At 37.5% G+C, this 19,415-nt stretch overlaps 1 protein-coding gene across 1 annotated transcript in view; it reads right to left on the minus strand.

Moving 5' to 3' along the window:
- LOC104910257 (receptor-type tyrosine-protein phosphatase mu-like) overlaps positions 1 to 19,415 on the minus strand; it is a 66,384-nt gene that overhangs the window by 28,891 nt on the left and 18,078 nt on the right. Inside the window, exon 5 of the mRNA XM_031552820.1 lies at positions 397 to 670. Within this exon, the coding sequence (XP_031408680.1) occupies positions 397 to 670 (274 nt within the window). The remainder of the gene's footprint in view (positions 1 to 396; positions 671 to 19,415) is intronic.

Here is a 19,415-nt window from a genome sequence, read left to right on the forward strand (position 1 = left end):
ATGTGCTAAAAGCCACAATCAAGTTTGGCTTAAATTTAACAAAAGAAATCACAGCACTCCTTTTATCTTTGAAGCAGGAAAACAAAAACAAAAACAAAAAAAACCCGAAAAGCCAATAAATTAGGCTCATTGGACAGCTTTTAGATAATGACAAAATGGCAATGCATTACTTTGTTTACTCACTATTGACAAAATGTGCTGTTTTCTCCTGCTCTTTCCCTAACCTTTAATCATTAAGCTACACCGTGTCAGGAAAACTGTTATTTTTAAAATTCGTGTGTTAAATTTCACAGTTACTTCATTTTCTCATTAGCAATTACACTGGGCATCTTGGTAGTTGATGCCAATTATCTATTTACACACAGTGTATAAAACCACACCTGTCATATGACTTACCCCATTGGCTCTGCTAGCAGCTTGAAAATAGATGCTGTAGCTCTTATGAGGAAGAAGAGGAGTATTCCAGAAGCCACTGTAGGTTTTGTTATCACCAATAGTAAAAGGCTGAGCAGCTTGTAAGCCATTGGCTGGAATCTCTGCAGCAAAGTAGTACCGGGAATTCAAAAGTGAGGCGTTCTGGAAATGAATGGGCACTGGGTAGCACTTCAGGATCTCAGTTGTCTTTTTGATCCTCCGAGGGCGTTCCTCTTCAACAACTATTTGGTAGACACTAGGAGCATAAAAGGAAAGAAGAAGAGAAAAAAAAAAAAGCGTTATTATAACACTTGGGCAGACAATTCTTTCTGAGACCTTAATCTCGCATACCAGTATTTATGGAAAAAAAACACACCATCACCACCAGCCTGTAAAGAGAAAACAAAATGGGAAGAAACTGCCATTTTGGTATTCAGGTGTATGAATTTATGGCATTGATTCACGCTTTCAGATAAATTAATTTTGTTTTAGAAAAATAAAATTAGCCACATACATCACAGCTTTTCATTCAGCAAATTCATGGAACACTTTCTTGCTTGAACTCTTGTACAGAAAAAGCTTCCTTGATTAGTGCTAAAACATAGAATTAGGTATTATTTTGTTCAAAGAAGTAAGTGTAAAGCTATAGATACCATCTTCTACCCTGTTTATCTTGCCTAAATGAAATTAAATGAGTAGTTAGATAAAAATGAAGAAATAAATTACAAAGAGACAGGGAATAGTATTTGCTTAACTGTTGACATCGTAACTATTTATAAAAGCACACATTAAGTAAATTACAGTCTTTTAAAATTTTAATGGTATATCAACTGTTCCCGAGCAAGGATGAAGTACTTTTTGACGGATGTTATTTTCACTCAGCAAAGCACTTTTAATACATCGTAGGGATAATCTTGTTCTTAAGCGTTCTGCATTCTGCAAAGCAATTCAGGCTATAGTTGCATGTTTTGCTCTACTGGACCTACAGGGAATAGCTCATTCCTCTCCACTGTAAAGGTGCAGTGGACATGCAAGCAGAAACAAAGAAACTGTGATTTCTGCTGTATATGCAAACAGCGAAATCATTATACCCTCACAGTTGCTGTAAAAGTCTGAGTCAGTGCTTTCAGATTTGTGAAGTGGGACATCCATGTCTCTAAAGAGGACTTGCTTGCAACTTTATTGCTTCACTGGAGACCAGTGATTTTTAATCATTATTTGTCTTCTGAAATCTTGAATCCAAGTAAGCAAGTCAGTATGGGTAACATATCTTAAAGAGACAATGTGTCTACTTTTCTGTATGCCATCTACATCTAATAACAATGTACAGTATTTGAAGTTGATAATTCATAACAAGCAGCAATCTCTGTGCAGGGTATATTCCTTTCACAGGCAATAGCCACACAGTCTTCTGACATGTTGTCCTGACTCCACCATTTTAAGTAGATTCTTGTGTTTACAAAAGCCTGCTGAAAGCACAGGGACAGTTGGGCTGGGCTAGAGTGGTCAGTATAGATGACAGAGGGCTTTACCTCTTCTGCCTGAATTAGATCCTTACTGTTAAGACACTTTAAGTGTCTTTTTGATGATGTCTAAACAATTCTAAAATCCCATTAAAGTCAGCAGGGAGCAAGTCAGTACAGGCAGCAGATTTTAAAGATCTGACCAGCTAGGAGGGATCTTTCAGGTCAACTGAATTGCTTTCTGGGCTCTTACTGAGTACAATAACACATCTAAAAATCTGCAATTGGACACAAATTTTGGATTTTTCAATCTGAAGAAGAAGCCCACGCAGAAATCTATGTTTAAATAAAATTTGGAACAGCCACAGAGACAAACAAGTACCTTGAGGGGCCACTTGAAGACCATTGTCAGTACATTCCCTGGAAAATGAGGTCTACATTTTTTAGCAGAAAGATTTTCATTAGTTGATTAATTCTATGCTAAGTAGTAAGTGAAGGTCAATACACAGCAGCCTGTCTGCAATTCAAATCAACGGCTGACATAATTTTAGAACAAAAAGAGGCTCAGAAGAGTGATTCCAGGCTACTTTGAAGAAAGACTGCTAACCAGCTACGAAATTACAGTTAATCTATAGTAAATACTGTTTGAGAATTGAAATGGCGTATGGGGGTGGAGGGGAGAGGAAAGTAGAGAATGATTTAAACATGTGCTCTTGCAAGGTATGAAACTGGACACACCTGCCAAATATTACAGCAAAGACAAGAATCCCATGTTCTCACTAAAACATGGCTAGTAAACCAAATTTTGGATTTGGCTGTCAGCCGTGAGGAGAGCTGTCTCCTTTTTTCTTGCATCAGGACTGAATATAAGAAGGATCTCAGACCAGGCTAAGTAATAAGACTTGTTTCACTATCAGTTGAAATGAGCTTTTTTTTCATTTTTCACTCAGTGATCATAGCTAGAGATTGTAGGTATTTTAGAAACAAATCTGTCATTAAAATGCTCCTTTTCTTCTTGCAAATTCATATTAGTTATACTGCATGCACTACTCCAGTGTATATTACATTTTAAATGCCTGCCATCTATTCATCTTCAGAAACATTACAGAAAGAGATAAGTTGACTGGAGCAATTTCAAACTCAAGATGTCTTTTCATCCTTACTCCACAAGACAAATTAGATTTGCAAGCATCTAGACCTCAAATCTATTTGCTCTTTAATAATTTAAGTACTAAAAGGTCAACCAGCTCTTTTCTGTTCCACTTTATCAAAGTCCAAGTGCTAATGAAAAACAACTAAATCCTATCTGCTCCCGATTTTCCACACTATTGTTTCGCTGATGTAAATTAACACATTGTAAGTACCTGGGTCAATGGAAACCTGACAGAACTTTATGAATGATATGTTTTACATTTGTATAAATGAGATCATCTTGCTAACAAATTTTATACAATTAAATCAACTACAATTATAATCCAAATGTTTCACTGATTCTTGTAGTTAAAGTTGCTTTCTTTAATGTGTAACTGTCCAATTGTCTATGCTGAAAAGGGTTCAAGCCTAATAAATTGAGCTAGAACTGCATCAGAACCCTACTATTCCTCAGAAGTATTAGTCATATTTTCTGCTTATTTGAAGTTGCATTATTTCTTTTCCACACCTCTGTATGTCAGAGGATAAAGTCTTCCTATCTGTAATCAAAAAAAAAATACTACTCTGTAGAGAAAGGTGTTAAAAGTATATCAGCTATTGGTAGGACTTATATTGAACTTTCTGAAGGACAGACGTGTAATTTGGGTTTAATTTACATTATGCAATTCTACTGCAGAATTCCAATGCCTTGGAAATTGAACACAAAATCTACTTTATACTGACTGAAATTTAGAGCTGCATCAAAAATGAAACACATGGCAATTACTGTAAACTTAGGATTCAAACATTTCAAATGTTGGGATAAAAAGCATGGAAAAAGAAAAAAAAGATGCATTTTTTGAACTGCTTTTTCCACAATGGTTCCAAAATTGAAATGATTATACAGAGATACAGATCTAAACATAATGAGGACCATAAATTTGGTTAGCAATTAGAATTACCCGGCTTCTCAGATATTTACTTAAAGTGAGTTGTTCAAATTAAAATGATCTTTCAGTGCCTCCTAAATATAGAGAATTTTTTTCAGGCGAAGCTGAAAAAATAAAGCATGAAAGAAGAAAGACAACATTCGAACAAATTAATCAAAGATGCTAAAAGAATTTAGATATTAGAAAAATGAACCATGGTGTTAGTCACATGACGAATCTTGACATTACTCCACATTACTGGAAGACAGTAGATCACACATCATTTAATCAAAGTCTCATTCAAAGAAATGAAGTCATTTTCCAGAGAGATCTACTCAGTAAAAGAGTGGATTTCCAGGTTCTTAAAACAGATGTCTTTAAAAAGGACAATCTAGGTATTTATCAATTGAAGTTTACGAATCTGTAAATGCAACTTCACCAAAAGCAATTTCAAATAGAAAACAAAGGGAAAAAAAGCCTAGTTACTTTGTTACTGAACATCTGCCCAATTTTTTCTCTCTTTAATGGTCTTGATGTTTCACTTAACTGGGAGCAATTTGTTGACGCCATCAGGAATTTAAGAAAAAAAAATTACAGAACAAAAGTGGCCCAATGGTCTGCATCTAGACTAAGGTTATCTGGATTTATTTACTAGTATTAATACAATATTTATGTGCAATCCTAGGCAAGTAAACAATTTTGTGCCTCAGCTTTCCAGCTGTAAAATGAGTGGGAAAGTTTCTTATTCCCTCTGGACCAGTTTAACTATTAAAAATTGAAACTTCTTTAAGACCTTATTTTCTATTATCCTTGAATACTGTTTTTTTCTAGGTAATGTACAAAGCCTGCAGAGCTGTTAAGATTCAATAACACTACCCTAATCAGCTCTGTAAACTGCTGGACTAACTTTGCAGACTAATTTTGCATCACTGATAACAGTGATGCCATGGAGTCTAATTTGAAGTTTTCTGCTCTTTATAATTGGTCTCTTCCTAGTCTCATAAACATAAATAATTGGTATATTTTATAGATCTATATATTTTGTTTTGTATACTTTTTTTAAAATGCAGTCAGATTGAAACAATAGAATGACTTAATTACTTATCAACCACTATTTCAGTTATTTAGTCCTGTGACCAACCCTACTTTATCTGTATATGCTGAACAAAACATGTTCCAACCGCTGCCATTTTCATCATAGATGTGAAAAAAGTGAATCAACTGAACAATAGTCCTATCCCTCTGGCCAAAGTTGAATTTTGCATATTTTCTCAAAGGGTAAGGCAGACAGTGTTTAACTGTGTTTTTTCTGCATGCCAAAGGCCAGAGCTATATTCAAGATCAGCGCTGATAGAAGGACTGTGTGCAGTAATAATTCTTACAAGGGAGAATAAGACTTTGGGGTTGTCTGAAAGAATATAGAGTGCATAGTATACTTGGGAAGGGTGACTTTTCCTTTTCAAACATCATACGCAAGCCAATCTACACAAGACTAGAATTTTAAAAATTATTTATTATTTTGCTTTCTTTTTTTAAATTTTCGAAAGTAAATCAGGCAGGAAGGTACCAACAACATCCCACATGTGACATCATAGGTCAACATAATAAAATAGGACGCATTACTTTGGAGCAGCCCTTGTAGTTTGCATTATCACTCCAAGTCAGGAGGCTTTAGGAAAACAAAAGTTCCACAATCTTTGGAAGGTTTCTAAGTCCGCAGGACTGTTGGTACTACCAGGGTGTAAGAAAGGGACTGAAAAAATGTGCTAGTTAGTTGTTGAAACTTGAATGGAAAGGATCCATTTCATTCTAATGATGACTGACATTATTTTCTGACTTTGTGAGCCAAGAGATAAGTCTGGTTAGCTTCTCCAAGGCAGTGTCTCTCCTCGTTCTCAAGAAGCAACTGAAGTTTCGAGCCCATGGGAAAAGTCCCATATTCAAATTGCAGAGAGACACAAAACTTTCTCCGTCAGACTTTGAGTGAACACAAATGCGACTCGTATTAGACAGTACCTCTACTGTCATGCAAGGAGCTCTTTTTTCAGATCAATCAGAAATACTGAACAGCTGTAAAGGAGGAGATAAGACAGCTCTGGTTCAGCCTCCAGGGATACAGCCAAATGTAAACTCTCAGGTGTCGTTATATAGCTTTATCTTCATAGACCCATAGACACTTGGGAATGGTGTCTGGTTTTCAATGTAAAATTCCTAAGCTTCTTGTGACTGCCCAACTCTTTCACATGGACAATTTCAAAGACTGAAAAGTCAAAATTTACAAAGGGGATTTTCTGGAAAAAAAGTACATCCAAGCAAATCTCTCTTTAGCACCGCTGTACATATATAAAGGAAATCATGACAGGTCTCCTGTGGGGACTATTATGTCACTGAAAGGTAAAGATATTTTGCTTGTTCTTTCCTCCAAGGACAGTTGCTAGGGGAGTATATGACAGTGCATTAAATTCCCTGGAGAATGAAAATCGTACTACATGATATCTTAATTGAAGCAGAGACTAACGTGTTCTGAAAGTGGTAAAGCATTGGTCACTATAAGACCATCACGGGTTTAAATTTCCTTCCAAACATAGAAAAAAATCTCTTTTGTGAATTGGATTTAAGGATTTCTAGGATTTAAGGGATATGTATGAGTGTGAACTCCAAAAATTCTTAGAAGAAAATCTGCAAGTTAGAAATATGGGACAATGACATATGCTCCATGGCCAGATGGGTGCCACCTAATCCTGATGACAAAATCTATTTCATTTTTTTCCTTAATTCTTAGTATACAGATTCACCATTTCAGAGAATCTAAGAACATTAAGTCGGGGCAGAGAACACCCAGCAGAATCTTCAGCCTTGTAATCTTAGACAATTAGGTACCATTCATAAAAGTATTGTGAATTTATGATTTTCAGCATTTAGTTATCATAAATGACTCAAAGCATAACTTTGATTTGTTGGTAAATAAGTCATTTTGTTCGCAATACTTTTTTTGACTGTAAACATTTAAGAAACAGTAGATAGTCTGTTCCATATCACAACATACAGTGTGCTGATGATGGACTGTAGTCTTCAACTTCCTCCTGTTCATCCTTTGCAAAATCAATACATTCAACACACATGCTAAACTATCCTTATTCAAAGCAAGTATTAGTTCACTACTGGAACAACATATAAAATTGATAAGAACCATTTGATCCACACAGGTAAGTGGTGGTTAAACAAAATGCCAAAAATTACTGTGACACAAGAGACTGCGCTGCTGTAAAGCAGATTCACTGATTGCAGGGAATTGGAATTGTTCTCTTAGCCCTCCTAACCTCACCAAATCCTAGATAAATATTGATGAAAAATCCTTCTTTCTTACTTCCCTTCTCTCTCTTCCCCACCCCCTCAGTTATAGAGCCATGTGGTTAATTATTATTGATTACTTAAATGCTAGTGCCCAGTTAGGACTTACTTGGAAGTGATACTACCATACCGCTGCTATGCAAGCTTAGGAGAATTCACATTAGAATTAGGAAGAACAGGACAACAAGGATGTGACTGTACCTTACAACTGCTACATGCATTTCTGCGCTAAGAATTCCTTAATTCTGAAGTAATTTCCCTATTCCTCTCCATAGGGCTACCTTCTGCTATGGCCAATTTGATAACAGACAATGTATTAGTCGCTCTCCAATACTTTGAAATAACGTACTCCCCTTTGTCAATGTGAAGATAGCTTTATTTTCTTATTCCTTCAAGTGAAAAAAAAAATTCAAAATCACTGTAGGCTATAGGAGAAACTGCTATATAAACTATACTTACATCCTGTCTGTGACTTGGGCTCTCCATATTTATTACAGATCCATGAATTAGGCTGCTTATTCTTCAAACAGTCAAATGTCAGGAAAATAAGCAGATTTTGCACAGTTTATAAAGTCCTGAACAGAACAAATTCAGTGCAAAATTACAATAAAATTAAACTTACTTGTAATGGTATTTCTTCACATGACTTTGCACTGGAACAGGTTGCCCAGAGAGATGCTGGATACCCCGTCACTGGAGACACTCAAGGTCAGGCTGGATGGGGCTCTGAGCAACTTGATCTGCTATAGGAGTCCCTGTTCATTGCAGGGCAGTTGGACCAGATGACCTTTACAGGTCCCCTGTGACTCAAATGATTCTATGATTCTGTGCAATTTTCTACAGGTATAACTAATACAAGACAAGAGAGCATTTGGCTCCACATTCATAAATTCTCTCAGGCATTACTAGTGCATTTGCTCGATGAGCAAAGACATCTTTGATCACAGATCTCCCCAAATGTGCCCCATACTGTATCAATGAAATCTGGCTACAGTGTACAGCCTGCAAGTGAAAAGCTATGGAAGGTGCCTGGAGGTATATATACACTTTTTTTTTTTTTCTAGAACAAGAAATGTTTAGAATGAAGAGGCTGTGAGGACACATTTCAATAGTTTTAGCTTGCAGGTAGGTAACTGTGCATGTGAAAGCAGGAAGAAAAACTGAGCAAACAAAACCAACTAAACACTGGACCATGTAAGCATACAGAAGATACACATCGCTCTATGCGGGAATGTAGAGAATGAAGAAAACAAAAAGGAAAAGAGTGGAATATACTGAAAATGGGTTGAGATGTACCATTGTCTTTGATAAAAAAGAAAATGAAAGAATAAGGAGGAGGAAAGTTAAAATAGAAATGAAGCCAATCTAATAGAGACAAATTTTTAGCAATGCATTTTCCAAGAAGTTACATTCAGCTACTCTCTGTAAATCACATGCAGTATGTTTGTAAAAGGTGTTTGATTTCATAATTATGTTATCAAATCATCCAATTTACTTTTCTATGATTTTGGGGGAAAACTATTTACCCTGCAGAGAGATCTATTTACACTCACGATGGTCTAGTGAGTATTTTACAAACTGTTCTACCTACTGATCCTTGGCTTCCCCCATATATAACTCTGGTATACACAAGATGGTAGGCCTTCTAAAAGGCATGTCACTATGTTATTTTTGGCAGTATAAAACTTCTCCTCTGATGTTTCTTTTATGCGTATGGGATAACAACACTCAATTTACACTGACCCAGCACTAGATTCTTTCAATGCCACTTGAAAGTAAATTAGGCTCAAATGACTTATAAATAGACTATAACATTACAAGTGTCAACTTGAGAATGTTAGCCCAAGAACATGCCATAACCCCATCTATATTCCACATGCTGCCTGTGATACCCATCTCCCACCCTCAATATGCTCAATTCCTTTCAATACCTCCCAAATATTGGTTGGAAAAGTGGCAACAAATGCTGTGGCTGTTTCTGGACTACATATGGGCTTGTTGGTATTTGAATTGCAGCTCTCTACTGATGGACCAAATGAACTGTAACAAAGCCTATCCTTCAGCACTGATACTAATCTGGGTCTTTCCTTTGTACCTTAAGATCCTAAAATGTGGTAGAAACATAATATTTATGCAACATTCACAGTGTTTTTCCAAATCTGCTGAAAAATTGACAAGAGATTCAGAATCGATGAGAAAGGAAGGAACACAGACGGGAGAACAGCACAACACATAAGCCTTGCTTTCTTTGGTGTAAGCTTAACTCAGTGCCATTCTTATCTTGGGTAAATTATGCAGCACACACAAGCCAAGGAGCACTCCTTTCTTTTTACCAGTAAGCAGGTTTTATTCCTACTCAGCATAAGGGCTCAGTCCCTTTAGACAGCAAATACTATTGATCTTACTCCACCAGGCCTTATGCTCTTAATTTAAAGCCCAAGTAGCAGCATCACTAACTTAAATGATGCTGGTCTAAATTGAATTAACCTAAGGCTTTGGATTCTCCAAGGCTTTGAGACCAACTCCACTGCAGAGCAGCAGAAAATGGGGACGCTTTCTACTTCTTTTGCAGCCTGTTCATAACATGGCTTTAAAATGAATAAAACCCAGAGAGGAGTGGTGAGGATAATAATTCCACCAAAATTTGACAGCCACTATTCTGAGATCTTCTGGTGGTAATCATGAAAGGGATGTCTGAAAAAGGAGTTACTCTCCGCAGACAACAACCTGTACACAAAGCTGCTTCATATGAGACTTTCCATGAACCAGAAATCAACATTGGTCTCAATATGCATCATGCCCCAGTGCAGCATCCTCTAGGTCGTCCTTCCTAGAGGAGTAAGAGTAACTTTTTCAGTAACCAGCACAGTCATCCCCTCTCCTAGCTGTCTGAGTAGACACAGCTACTTTTCCTCCACAGCAGAACTGTCCCCTCTTTCTTGGGGAAGAAGTCAGAATCTGGGCTACTTCGCTGTATACAATCAAATGAAAAAAAAAAAAAAATAGTTGCAGAGATATATTTTAAGAGTATATTTTGAGAGGTTACTTCCCCTGATATCAAAGAAACTATTTCAAGCACAGTGTGCCTTTTACACTGGCCTGTATCTGAATTTTTTTTCTGTAATCACCTATCTGGAACAGGAAGGTAAGAGGAAAAAGGGACAGAGAAAAAAATTTGATCGTGTCTCTCTACTGGACTTCTATAAGCAAAATTTGATCAAACACCTCTGACAACACCTGGAGAACTCATTAAGAACAGCAACCACTGCCACTGAACCAGGGCAGTGCATTAATTTCACAAAAACAAGGACAGATATCCCACTAGTTTTATGGGGGTTTTGCTCTCCTTTTTATGTTTAAAAAAAAATCTAAAAATTAGAACACTTTGTTACTCATAGACATTAACTGTACTATATATTTTATGAGGGCTGCTCTAAAAGTAATGTCTCCCATTTTATGATGTTGTGACACAACATCAAAGGTGGATGTTGGGAGTATGGCAGTAGAGGTTGAACCTTCTCACCAATATTCTGTTACATGTTGTTTCCGTGTGACAGATGGCAGCAGAGGGGCAGCCTGGCAGAATGGTGGCTGACATGGAAGTGCTGGTGAAGCAAAAGTGTGTCACTGAATTCCTCCATGTGGAAAAATGGCACCCACTGACATTCATTGACACTTGCTGAACATTTATGGAGACCAAACAGTGGATGTGAGCACAGCGAGGTGGTGGATGATGTGGTTCAGCAGTGGCAATGACAACAGTGAATCATCTCCACTGGCGCAGGATTGATGTGCATAGCATGCTGGCTCTTGCTCATCACTGACAAAAATGCATAGCCAACGATGGAGACTATGTTGAAAAAGAGTGTTTTGTAGCTGAGAATTTCTCTGTCAAAGAATGCTACTGTGCTCATTGTATCTGTTGTAGTTTCCATGTAAATAAATAGGAAGGATTACTTCTAGAGTGACTTATGAATATGAGGCCCTAGATAATTCCTCTTCACTCAATGTGGCCCCAGAAAGTCAAAAGGTTGGACACTCATGACTTAAACTGTTCATAAAAATAATAATGAAAGCAGATAGCAGGTGCTCTTACACAGATATTTTTTTGTTTGATGCCACGCATTTGATATAATAAATGGATGCAGCGTTGAATATTTCATTCTTGTAACTCAAATTCTCTTTGTCCTGGTTTGTTCAAGATAAGATCAGTTCTAAATTGCTTTGGAATATTAGCTGGGTACCATGAATGTATGTTGTATTCTCTCAACCGTAACTCATTACAAGGTACTCGCTTGGCATCAATAAGTCAGTCTTGCTTTTGTGTGTGTAGGCATTTGTGAGAGTGTGTGTGTGGCTCAATACTCTGTTACTAGGCTATTTAGTGATAAAATCTGATATAATAAAATATTAATTACAGCTGAAAGGTTGGGTGAGAAATATGAACTCAATTACAGTCCCATTTTGTGAACAAAGGGCAGGGAGAAAAAATCCTTTAGTTATAGAGGGTTGGGATAATAACAGAACAACCAGAACATTAGACTCAAGCTGAGTACTCCCTAAAAGGCCACCTGTTATTAATCTTCACATCAGGCACAGAATTTCAAGTAAATTAGGTCAGGATGAAAGATATTTTCTGCTGATTTTTTTGGACTAACTAATTTAAGGATTTCTTTATCTGAGCTCTTTTTTTCTTTGATGTCATTGCAATTCAGTAATTAGAAATTTGTAACAAGCATAAGGACACAGCAATTATAATTAAAGGTTAGATACTATACACACTGCACAAAAGTGTCACCTTACGTGGTGCAAAAATAGAAAATAACTAACAGTTGACTCTAAATGTCTTTGATTCAGTCAGATTGGCTCCTTCCCAGTGCCAAGCTGTTGCACATGTGGTTTACCATCTCACAAAGCCAAGGTTTTTACAAAATACACCAGCAGTGGAATATAAATTATTTTAAGATTATTAATATGTTCCTGTTCTTCTGCCAATTTACCTGAATGAGTTGAATTACTGAAGATTTAATAGAATATGACCAGATTGGAAAGAAGCACAACTGTGAGTCAGAGTTACTCCAAAACAAATTTATATGACCTTCAGATCCTGCATTTAGTACTGAATCATAAAGACTGAGCAATCTTATCTATTACTGCAGGCTAAAATGTGCCATTCTATCATAAAATAAGATTTGCATTGTCTGAAGAATTGAATGCTTGAAGATTTGACTTTTTAATTGTGTTTTCAGTTTCAGGGAATTTTGCTGAAACTATGACAATATATTTTGGCACCAGGCCAAAACTTGCTTTCAGTGAGTTTACAGTTATGATGCTTGCAACAATCCAACAACCATTTCAAAGCTTCTTAATCAGCTTTATGTTCTTTGCTTAATATCTTTTTAAAAAGAACACAGGAAAATGGTTAAATTCATAAATACAAGGAGAGAAAAGTATCTTGGAACAGCAAGCAAGATGCTTTTATAAGCCAATATTACACCATTTAACCAGTTTTCAGGTTGCCAAGGCCAATTTATAAAACAACTGGAAACCATGGAATAAGGAGTAAAGTCTTGTCACAGATTTAAAAAGACTAAAGAAAGCAAAACTGTCTAAAATCATTTAGTCTAAGAAAGAATGAATTTAGAAGGGATTTGAAGGAAATACTCAAAACTGAAAGCCATGGCAGAGCTAACTGATCCTTTCTTTTCAATCTGTCATGGAGAAAGAAAGTATTGATGCACAGTGCTGTTAGGAAGAAACAAATGAAATTCTTGGTGTCTGTATGCAGAAAAAACAATATGCAACTACCAGGGACATTATGCAGCCCATCTCATCAAAATTAGCAGCAGCATTTCTGAAAGAGTATGCCTGGCTCCCTAATTCTCAAAAACAGCTCACTAAAGCTTTCAAATTCTAGGTCTGCTTCTGACTAGAATGGAAAAATTCATTACAACCCACCTTTCACTCCAGCCATCAGACTTTACCTAGTTCATTCCTACTATGAAAGTCCAGGTAAAAAGAAGAAACAAACTAGTTGTCTTTTTTCTCATTGTATAATATGATAGAATGCTACGCTCCAGTCTTCACAAACTAGAATAGATCTACATGGTCTAAATGACCAGTTCATTTGATACCTAAGAAAACACTCATAAGGATACAGCTCCCTATTAGGGATGTTCCTAGTTCTTTAAATCCACATGTGGTCAATGTCTTATGTCCTTTTGACTAAATTTTGAGATTTAAGTTTTTTTTTTTAATGAAATACAATATTATGCTGTTTTCATTCTGCACTGTTTATAGTGGCTGGATACATTATGATGGAACACTGCACTGGAATTAGAAGGAATGGAGTAAAAAAAAAAGAGGCAGACTTCATGCAAAGATTTGGTTGAGTCATTTCTACTTTCAAGGAAGTCTAAACCCATTTGCAAATTATCATTTCTTTCCTGAACAGCCCTGAAGAAAATCAATACCGGTGCAAAATAAAGTGTAAGAATAACTTTGAGAATGTAAGCAATTGTCTAAAAGAACAGAAAGATTTCCTTACTTCTACACCCATACAGAAACAATAAGATACACTACTGCTTTCCTCTGTGTTCAACTCCCAATTTGTGTTTATTATAAACAATGCTGCATCCAGAGCCATGATTTTCAATCTGTTCTTTGCAAATTCCTAGGGATGCACAGTTTGCAAAAGCCAAGAAAAACAAACATACGCTTATATATGTAAAATCACACTATAAGGATTTATCTACCCTCTGCAATATCTTCAGGGGTTTACAAGTTAAAAAATTATTTCTGGTAAGAAAAATGGATTACAAGAAAGCAATACTCTATATCAATATTTCCCATTAAGACACGAACTCCCAACATGCTACGCTTAAACCCTGGAGAATGTACAAGAAGTGTAGACAACTGAAATCTAACAACGTTCACTAGTATAACTATAGGGACTTGCACAGCTCTTATTTATGAATGCAAAGTAATACTTCCATGCAAACTGAGCAGGAAGCCTGGATATTGCGCAGAAATGAAGAATTAGTATTCACAACAGGGGATCACCTGCTAATGGATCTATGACACAATGTTAACGTGAAAACAGTAAGATCTTTTTATACTCCACAAGGCTGTGCAATGGAAACTTACTACTGAATTGGGCTGGGGGTTAAAGCAAATAAATGTATTTAAATGAGTGGTTTTTAAGTTGGGGGAGAATGCTTATTTTCTCCCTTCTTCATGGATTCTCAGCAACCTGCTGGCTTATGTACAGCACAGGAAAAAAACATTTGCTGAGACAGCTAAATGAATACATAAGACAATTTCAACAGGTTTTAAGATTCAAAGCTTGAAAACTGTTTACAGCTCATTAAAGCACTCACAAAGGAGACAAAGTTTCTCATCTATTCATCCAGGGGATACAACATGGAGCACTGAGCAACTGGCTCAAATAGCTTTGCTGTGGTGGTCTGAGACATCAAATGATGTCTCATTTGTCCATTCTCTCCTTCTCCCAGATGCTATGCTTTCACAGCAGACTCGGTAAAAAGCAGCATATGCATATGCTTCAAGCTGCATCTCAAAAGCTCAGAGGTATCACTTAGGCAACCTCAGGCACAGACACATTTCCTCTTGCCAACTCTGCTGTGGGAGAGCAGGACCATAGCAAAAATAACCACAACAGAATTCTCTTCTTTCAATGCTATCATCTCTTTACACAACTTTAATGCAGCAGGTCCTGGTCCAGCAATTTGGGAATGGAGATTACTGTCTGTGTTGATTTTCATCCTTTCTTCTCTGTAGAAAGGCTCTGCAGGGTGCTTTAATCAGCGGTGCAGAATGGTGCAGGCAGATAGAGAAAACCAGTCAGCTTTTGTGGCACTGTCCCCAGACTTGTGTGGACAAATACATGGCCGACCTTTTCTTCTGTCAGTGACTTCTTCCTGCACTGGGATTGATTCTGGTAGGATTAGGCAGCGTAGAAGCCTTGGCAGCATGACACTGTACAGCTCTTCTCACAGGAAATTTGGCTGTAGATAAAAGATTCTGCACAGTTTAAGCTTAGAACAGCCGTTAAATACAGATGATTCTGGCCTTGTGCTTCTACAACCTCATGAGACTAATCTTGAAAACCGCTCCCGATCTAAATGTGAGAGCACAATTCATTCACCCTCATCTTATTTCCTCATGGCAATTTCTCCCCAGATTCAACATTTTTATAATGCCTCAGACATCTAGCCTATTCTTCTCTGAGACTGTTTTAGGCTGAGGCATTTATATTGCTGCTGACTGAACAGTTGCTACTTTCAGTTGTACAGCCCAGTAAGTGACTTTGTTTTTCATGTCATTTAATGTAATCCAGTTGAGCAGATTAGCTTTTACTTAGCGATGCTTTAAAGTCATGATGCTTGTTGCAAATGCCAGTGATTTCCTTTCCTGCTTAAATGAACACTGTAGCAGAAAGAAAGTTGTCGTGATAATGTTTAGGGAAATGAATAATCTTTCACCATCTAGTATGGGAAATGGCTGTTTCACTGCAAGCACTTTGATAGCTTTTCTTCCCCTTTCCATGTTGCATTCCTCTTTATTCTTTTGTCTTCTTTAATACTACTTAATATCTAAAAAAAAAAAAATAATTAAACCCTTATAGAACAGTTCAATCAAATACAATTTATACCAGCAATTAGGAAATCCTTCCAATTGCTTTGTCCTGTAAACTCTGATGCACTTACGTATCAGTAACAGAACCTCTTCTAATGCATTCTTTTAGTGTTTGCTAGCGAATAAAGGGCTTATACAAATTTCCTCAGAAAAAACAATACCAGATGAAAAAAATCCTAAGGTCAACTGCAGTTTGAAGATGCACCACTGAAAGAGAACCTATGGAAAAGTCAGTTTCAATGGTATAGGTTATTTCTGTGTTGTAACCTGAATTATATAAAAAACCTGACTTACAGCCCTCTGATGAAGATAGCTCTGGTCTATGTATGACCCTCTTAATAGAGCTTGTGCCCTACTTGGGGATGACAAGTAGAGAAAAATGAAAAAGGGGACTTTTGGCACGACAGTGCCATGTGACTGACTTTCACAAAATACTGAATCATATAATCATTTCTTTAAAGGTATCTAGCATCACCTTCCTGACATTTATGTCCATATCTGTTCCAGAGCTTCGGTTTACCACGGGTTTAAATTTGATCCATTTACGTGGTCATTCACGTGTTCTTCTAACTGAAATTGTTCTTTACTCTTTCTGAAGTTTATTCCTCTAATATGATTTGGAAAACAAGCACATCTTCTTTTCATGTTATCTGGCTGGCCAAAATAAGTCCAGCTCTCTCCATCACTTCACATGTAACACAGGTTTGCCAGTTCCCTCATCATTCATGCCATAACAGCTCTCTGTTGTGGTACTATTAAAAAACAGTATTTGTAGATCAGGGAAATGCATAGCAGTTTATGAGGGCCTTCCAGTGTATTCTCTAATGGCATTTATAGATTGTTACCTTTGCAGGGAATCCACCTGCTCTGTGCAGTCTATTTGCCAATTTCACAGCCATGCCACATTTTGATGACTCACAGTCATACCACAAGCTATTAATACCATTTTTTCTCCTGTTATTTCCGAAAGTGAGCCTCCATCTTGCAGAATATATGGTTGTTACTAGCTCATAAATGCCAAACTTTGCATTTCATCGCATTTGCAGTAGATGAATCCTGAAGGCTATTCACTTTTCACTGTAAAGCATTTCAATTCAATGCTGCAGGATCTACTTTTACTGCCAATTGGTTTACAATGTGTTATATTTATAGGTGGCATGTATAAACAAAACAAGCAGCATTTTATTGTGTCACCTCTGGTTGATAGTTCAGCCCTTCGCTATACAGTACAATGAACATATACTTCCATCATGGCCACTGGTTTGGAGCACTTGTAAGATGCATAACAAATACACAGTTAAACACTTCCAGAAGAAAAGTAACCTAATATCAAGAACCATGACGGATGGTTCTGTGATAAAGCACAGAAAGACTGATGCATATCATCAAGGCTCCAGTATCCAAAGGGACTAAGGAACTTCCAATGTGACCTGCAAGACTGACCTGAGTGCTTATTTAGTTAAAAAGTTGAACAACTGCAAAAAGAGCACCACAGCATTACAAGAATTCGGAATGGTTTACTCAGCGCTGGGGCTGCAAACACAAACACAAAAATACCACATGGTTACCATGATACCCATCTTCAAAGAATTACTTTGAAATGTCTCCATAATGTCTCCACAGCCCCCAAAATCATGTTCAGCGATCACTAAAGGAAATGCAGCTACACTGAAGAGATTCCATCTTCAGTCATACCACAGCTCACAGTAAAGCAAAAGCAAGTCCCTGGCATAGTTCAGTAAATACAAGACAACACATCACTTTTTGTGTTTTCAAGGAGCACTTTGTTGGTTCTGTGCTGGAATTCAGTCATGCCTGCTTTTTTTAAGAATAACCTAATGGTCTGAGCAATGCTCTCAGAAGCTAGAGATCAGAATATTAAGAGTCTTTCAGCATTTCACTCCCACCCCCAAGCCACCCAAACAATGTTATTATGCCCTTCTGAGATTGGCTTATGTGCAAACATTAGTGCAAGAATAACAGGAGAGCATTAATGAAGGAACCTGTCTGATAACATGGAGTTTATCTTAATTCTGACAATTATTTCTGTTTTTATTCAGTGATCATCAAACCAACATATTTAAAATCCTGGGAGACAGGAGTAAGTCCTAAAATTGGGTCTGTTGGCTGCTTCAGGAACTTTGTGCTCCCAGTTTGGTGATTGGACTAGATGATCTTAGAGGTCTTTTCCAATCTTAATGATTCTACAGTTCTACTGTTTCACTGAGAACACAGTAATAGCTGAGAACTGGCTCACCGACTTGCTAAGATTGAGTTGCCTAAAATCCAGTAGGCTGTGTTAGGATATTAAGCAAATCAGGATAATAAGTAAACCAATGGTACACCATCCTCTTGGTTAAATGGTTTGAAAGGCCCCCAAAGTAGAGCTTTAGCATCAGCCAGTTACTGCTCTCCACAAAGTTTATGGACATGGATCAAGGTCCATGCCAAACTATCAGTCTGGAGATGGTCTTTCTGTCTGGGAGCTGAACAAAGACAGTTTTCAGACAGCCTCAATGCCAGAAAATGGTACAAAGCATCCAAAATTCAAAACGAAATAGGCAAGCCTAAGGTCTGAACTAAAGCAGGCTAAATATGGCCCTTGAATGTCTGAGTAGATGTTCCTTGGAAAGTGGTCATGGAAAAGCAACATTATTTTGTTCTGTGTGCACTTAGTGACTGAGCCACTCATTTTAATAAGCAGATTTAATAACAACATGCTTTATTGATTCTGACTGGAGTTGGCATTCCAGAGCTAGCGAAACATGGTATGAGTTCCAAAAGTTTATTATTCACAAATTGAACTGCTACTGGACTTCAGCTCTCGTCAGGGAGACTGGGAAAACCCAATGGTCCACAGGCTGTCAGTGGAGAACAGTCTAGCTGAACTGGATTGCCATGTTGTCAGAATGAGAGTTAAGCAACACAGAGAAGAGTATCATTTTGCTGTGTCCAGTTCTGAGGCCCCCAACACAAGGACACTAGGTCCAGAAGGGCTGGAGCATCTCCCCTATGAGGACAGGCTGAGAGAGCTGGGGCTTTTCAGCCTGGAGAAGGCTCTGGGGGGATGTTATAGTGGCCTTCCTGTACCTGAAGGGCGCCTACAGAAAAGCTGAGGAGGGACCTTTCATAAGGGCGTGTAGCGACAGAACAAGTGGAAATGGCTTTAAACTGGAAGAAGGTAGATTTAGGCTAGATATTAGGAAGAAAGTCTTTACTGTGAGGCACAGTATGGACTCTGGAACAGGTTATTAATGGAGGTTGTGGATATTTGCTCCTGGAAAAACTCAAGGCCAGGCTGGATGGGGCTTTGAGCAACCTGGTGTAGAGGGAGGTGTCCCTGCCTATAGCAGGGGGGTTGGAACTAGGTGATCTTAAAGGTCCCTTCCAACCCAAACCATTCTATGATTGTATGATCATTGGGAATAAGACAGATAATCTCCTAGTTAAGGCCAAACTATCAGGTCAA

Source organism: Meleagris gallopavo, chromosome 3, assembly GCF_000146605.3.
Source record: "Meleagris gallopavo isolate NT-WF06-2002-E0010 breed Aviagen turkey brand Nicholas breeding stock chromosome 3, Turkey_5.1, whole genome shotgun sequence".
Taxonomy (NCBI): Eukaryota; Metazoa; Chordata; class Aves; order Galliformes; family Phasianidae; genus Meleagris; species Meleagris gallopavo.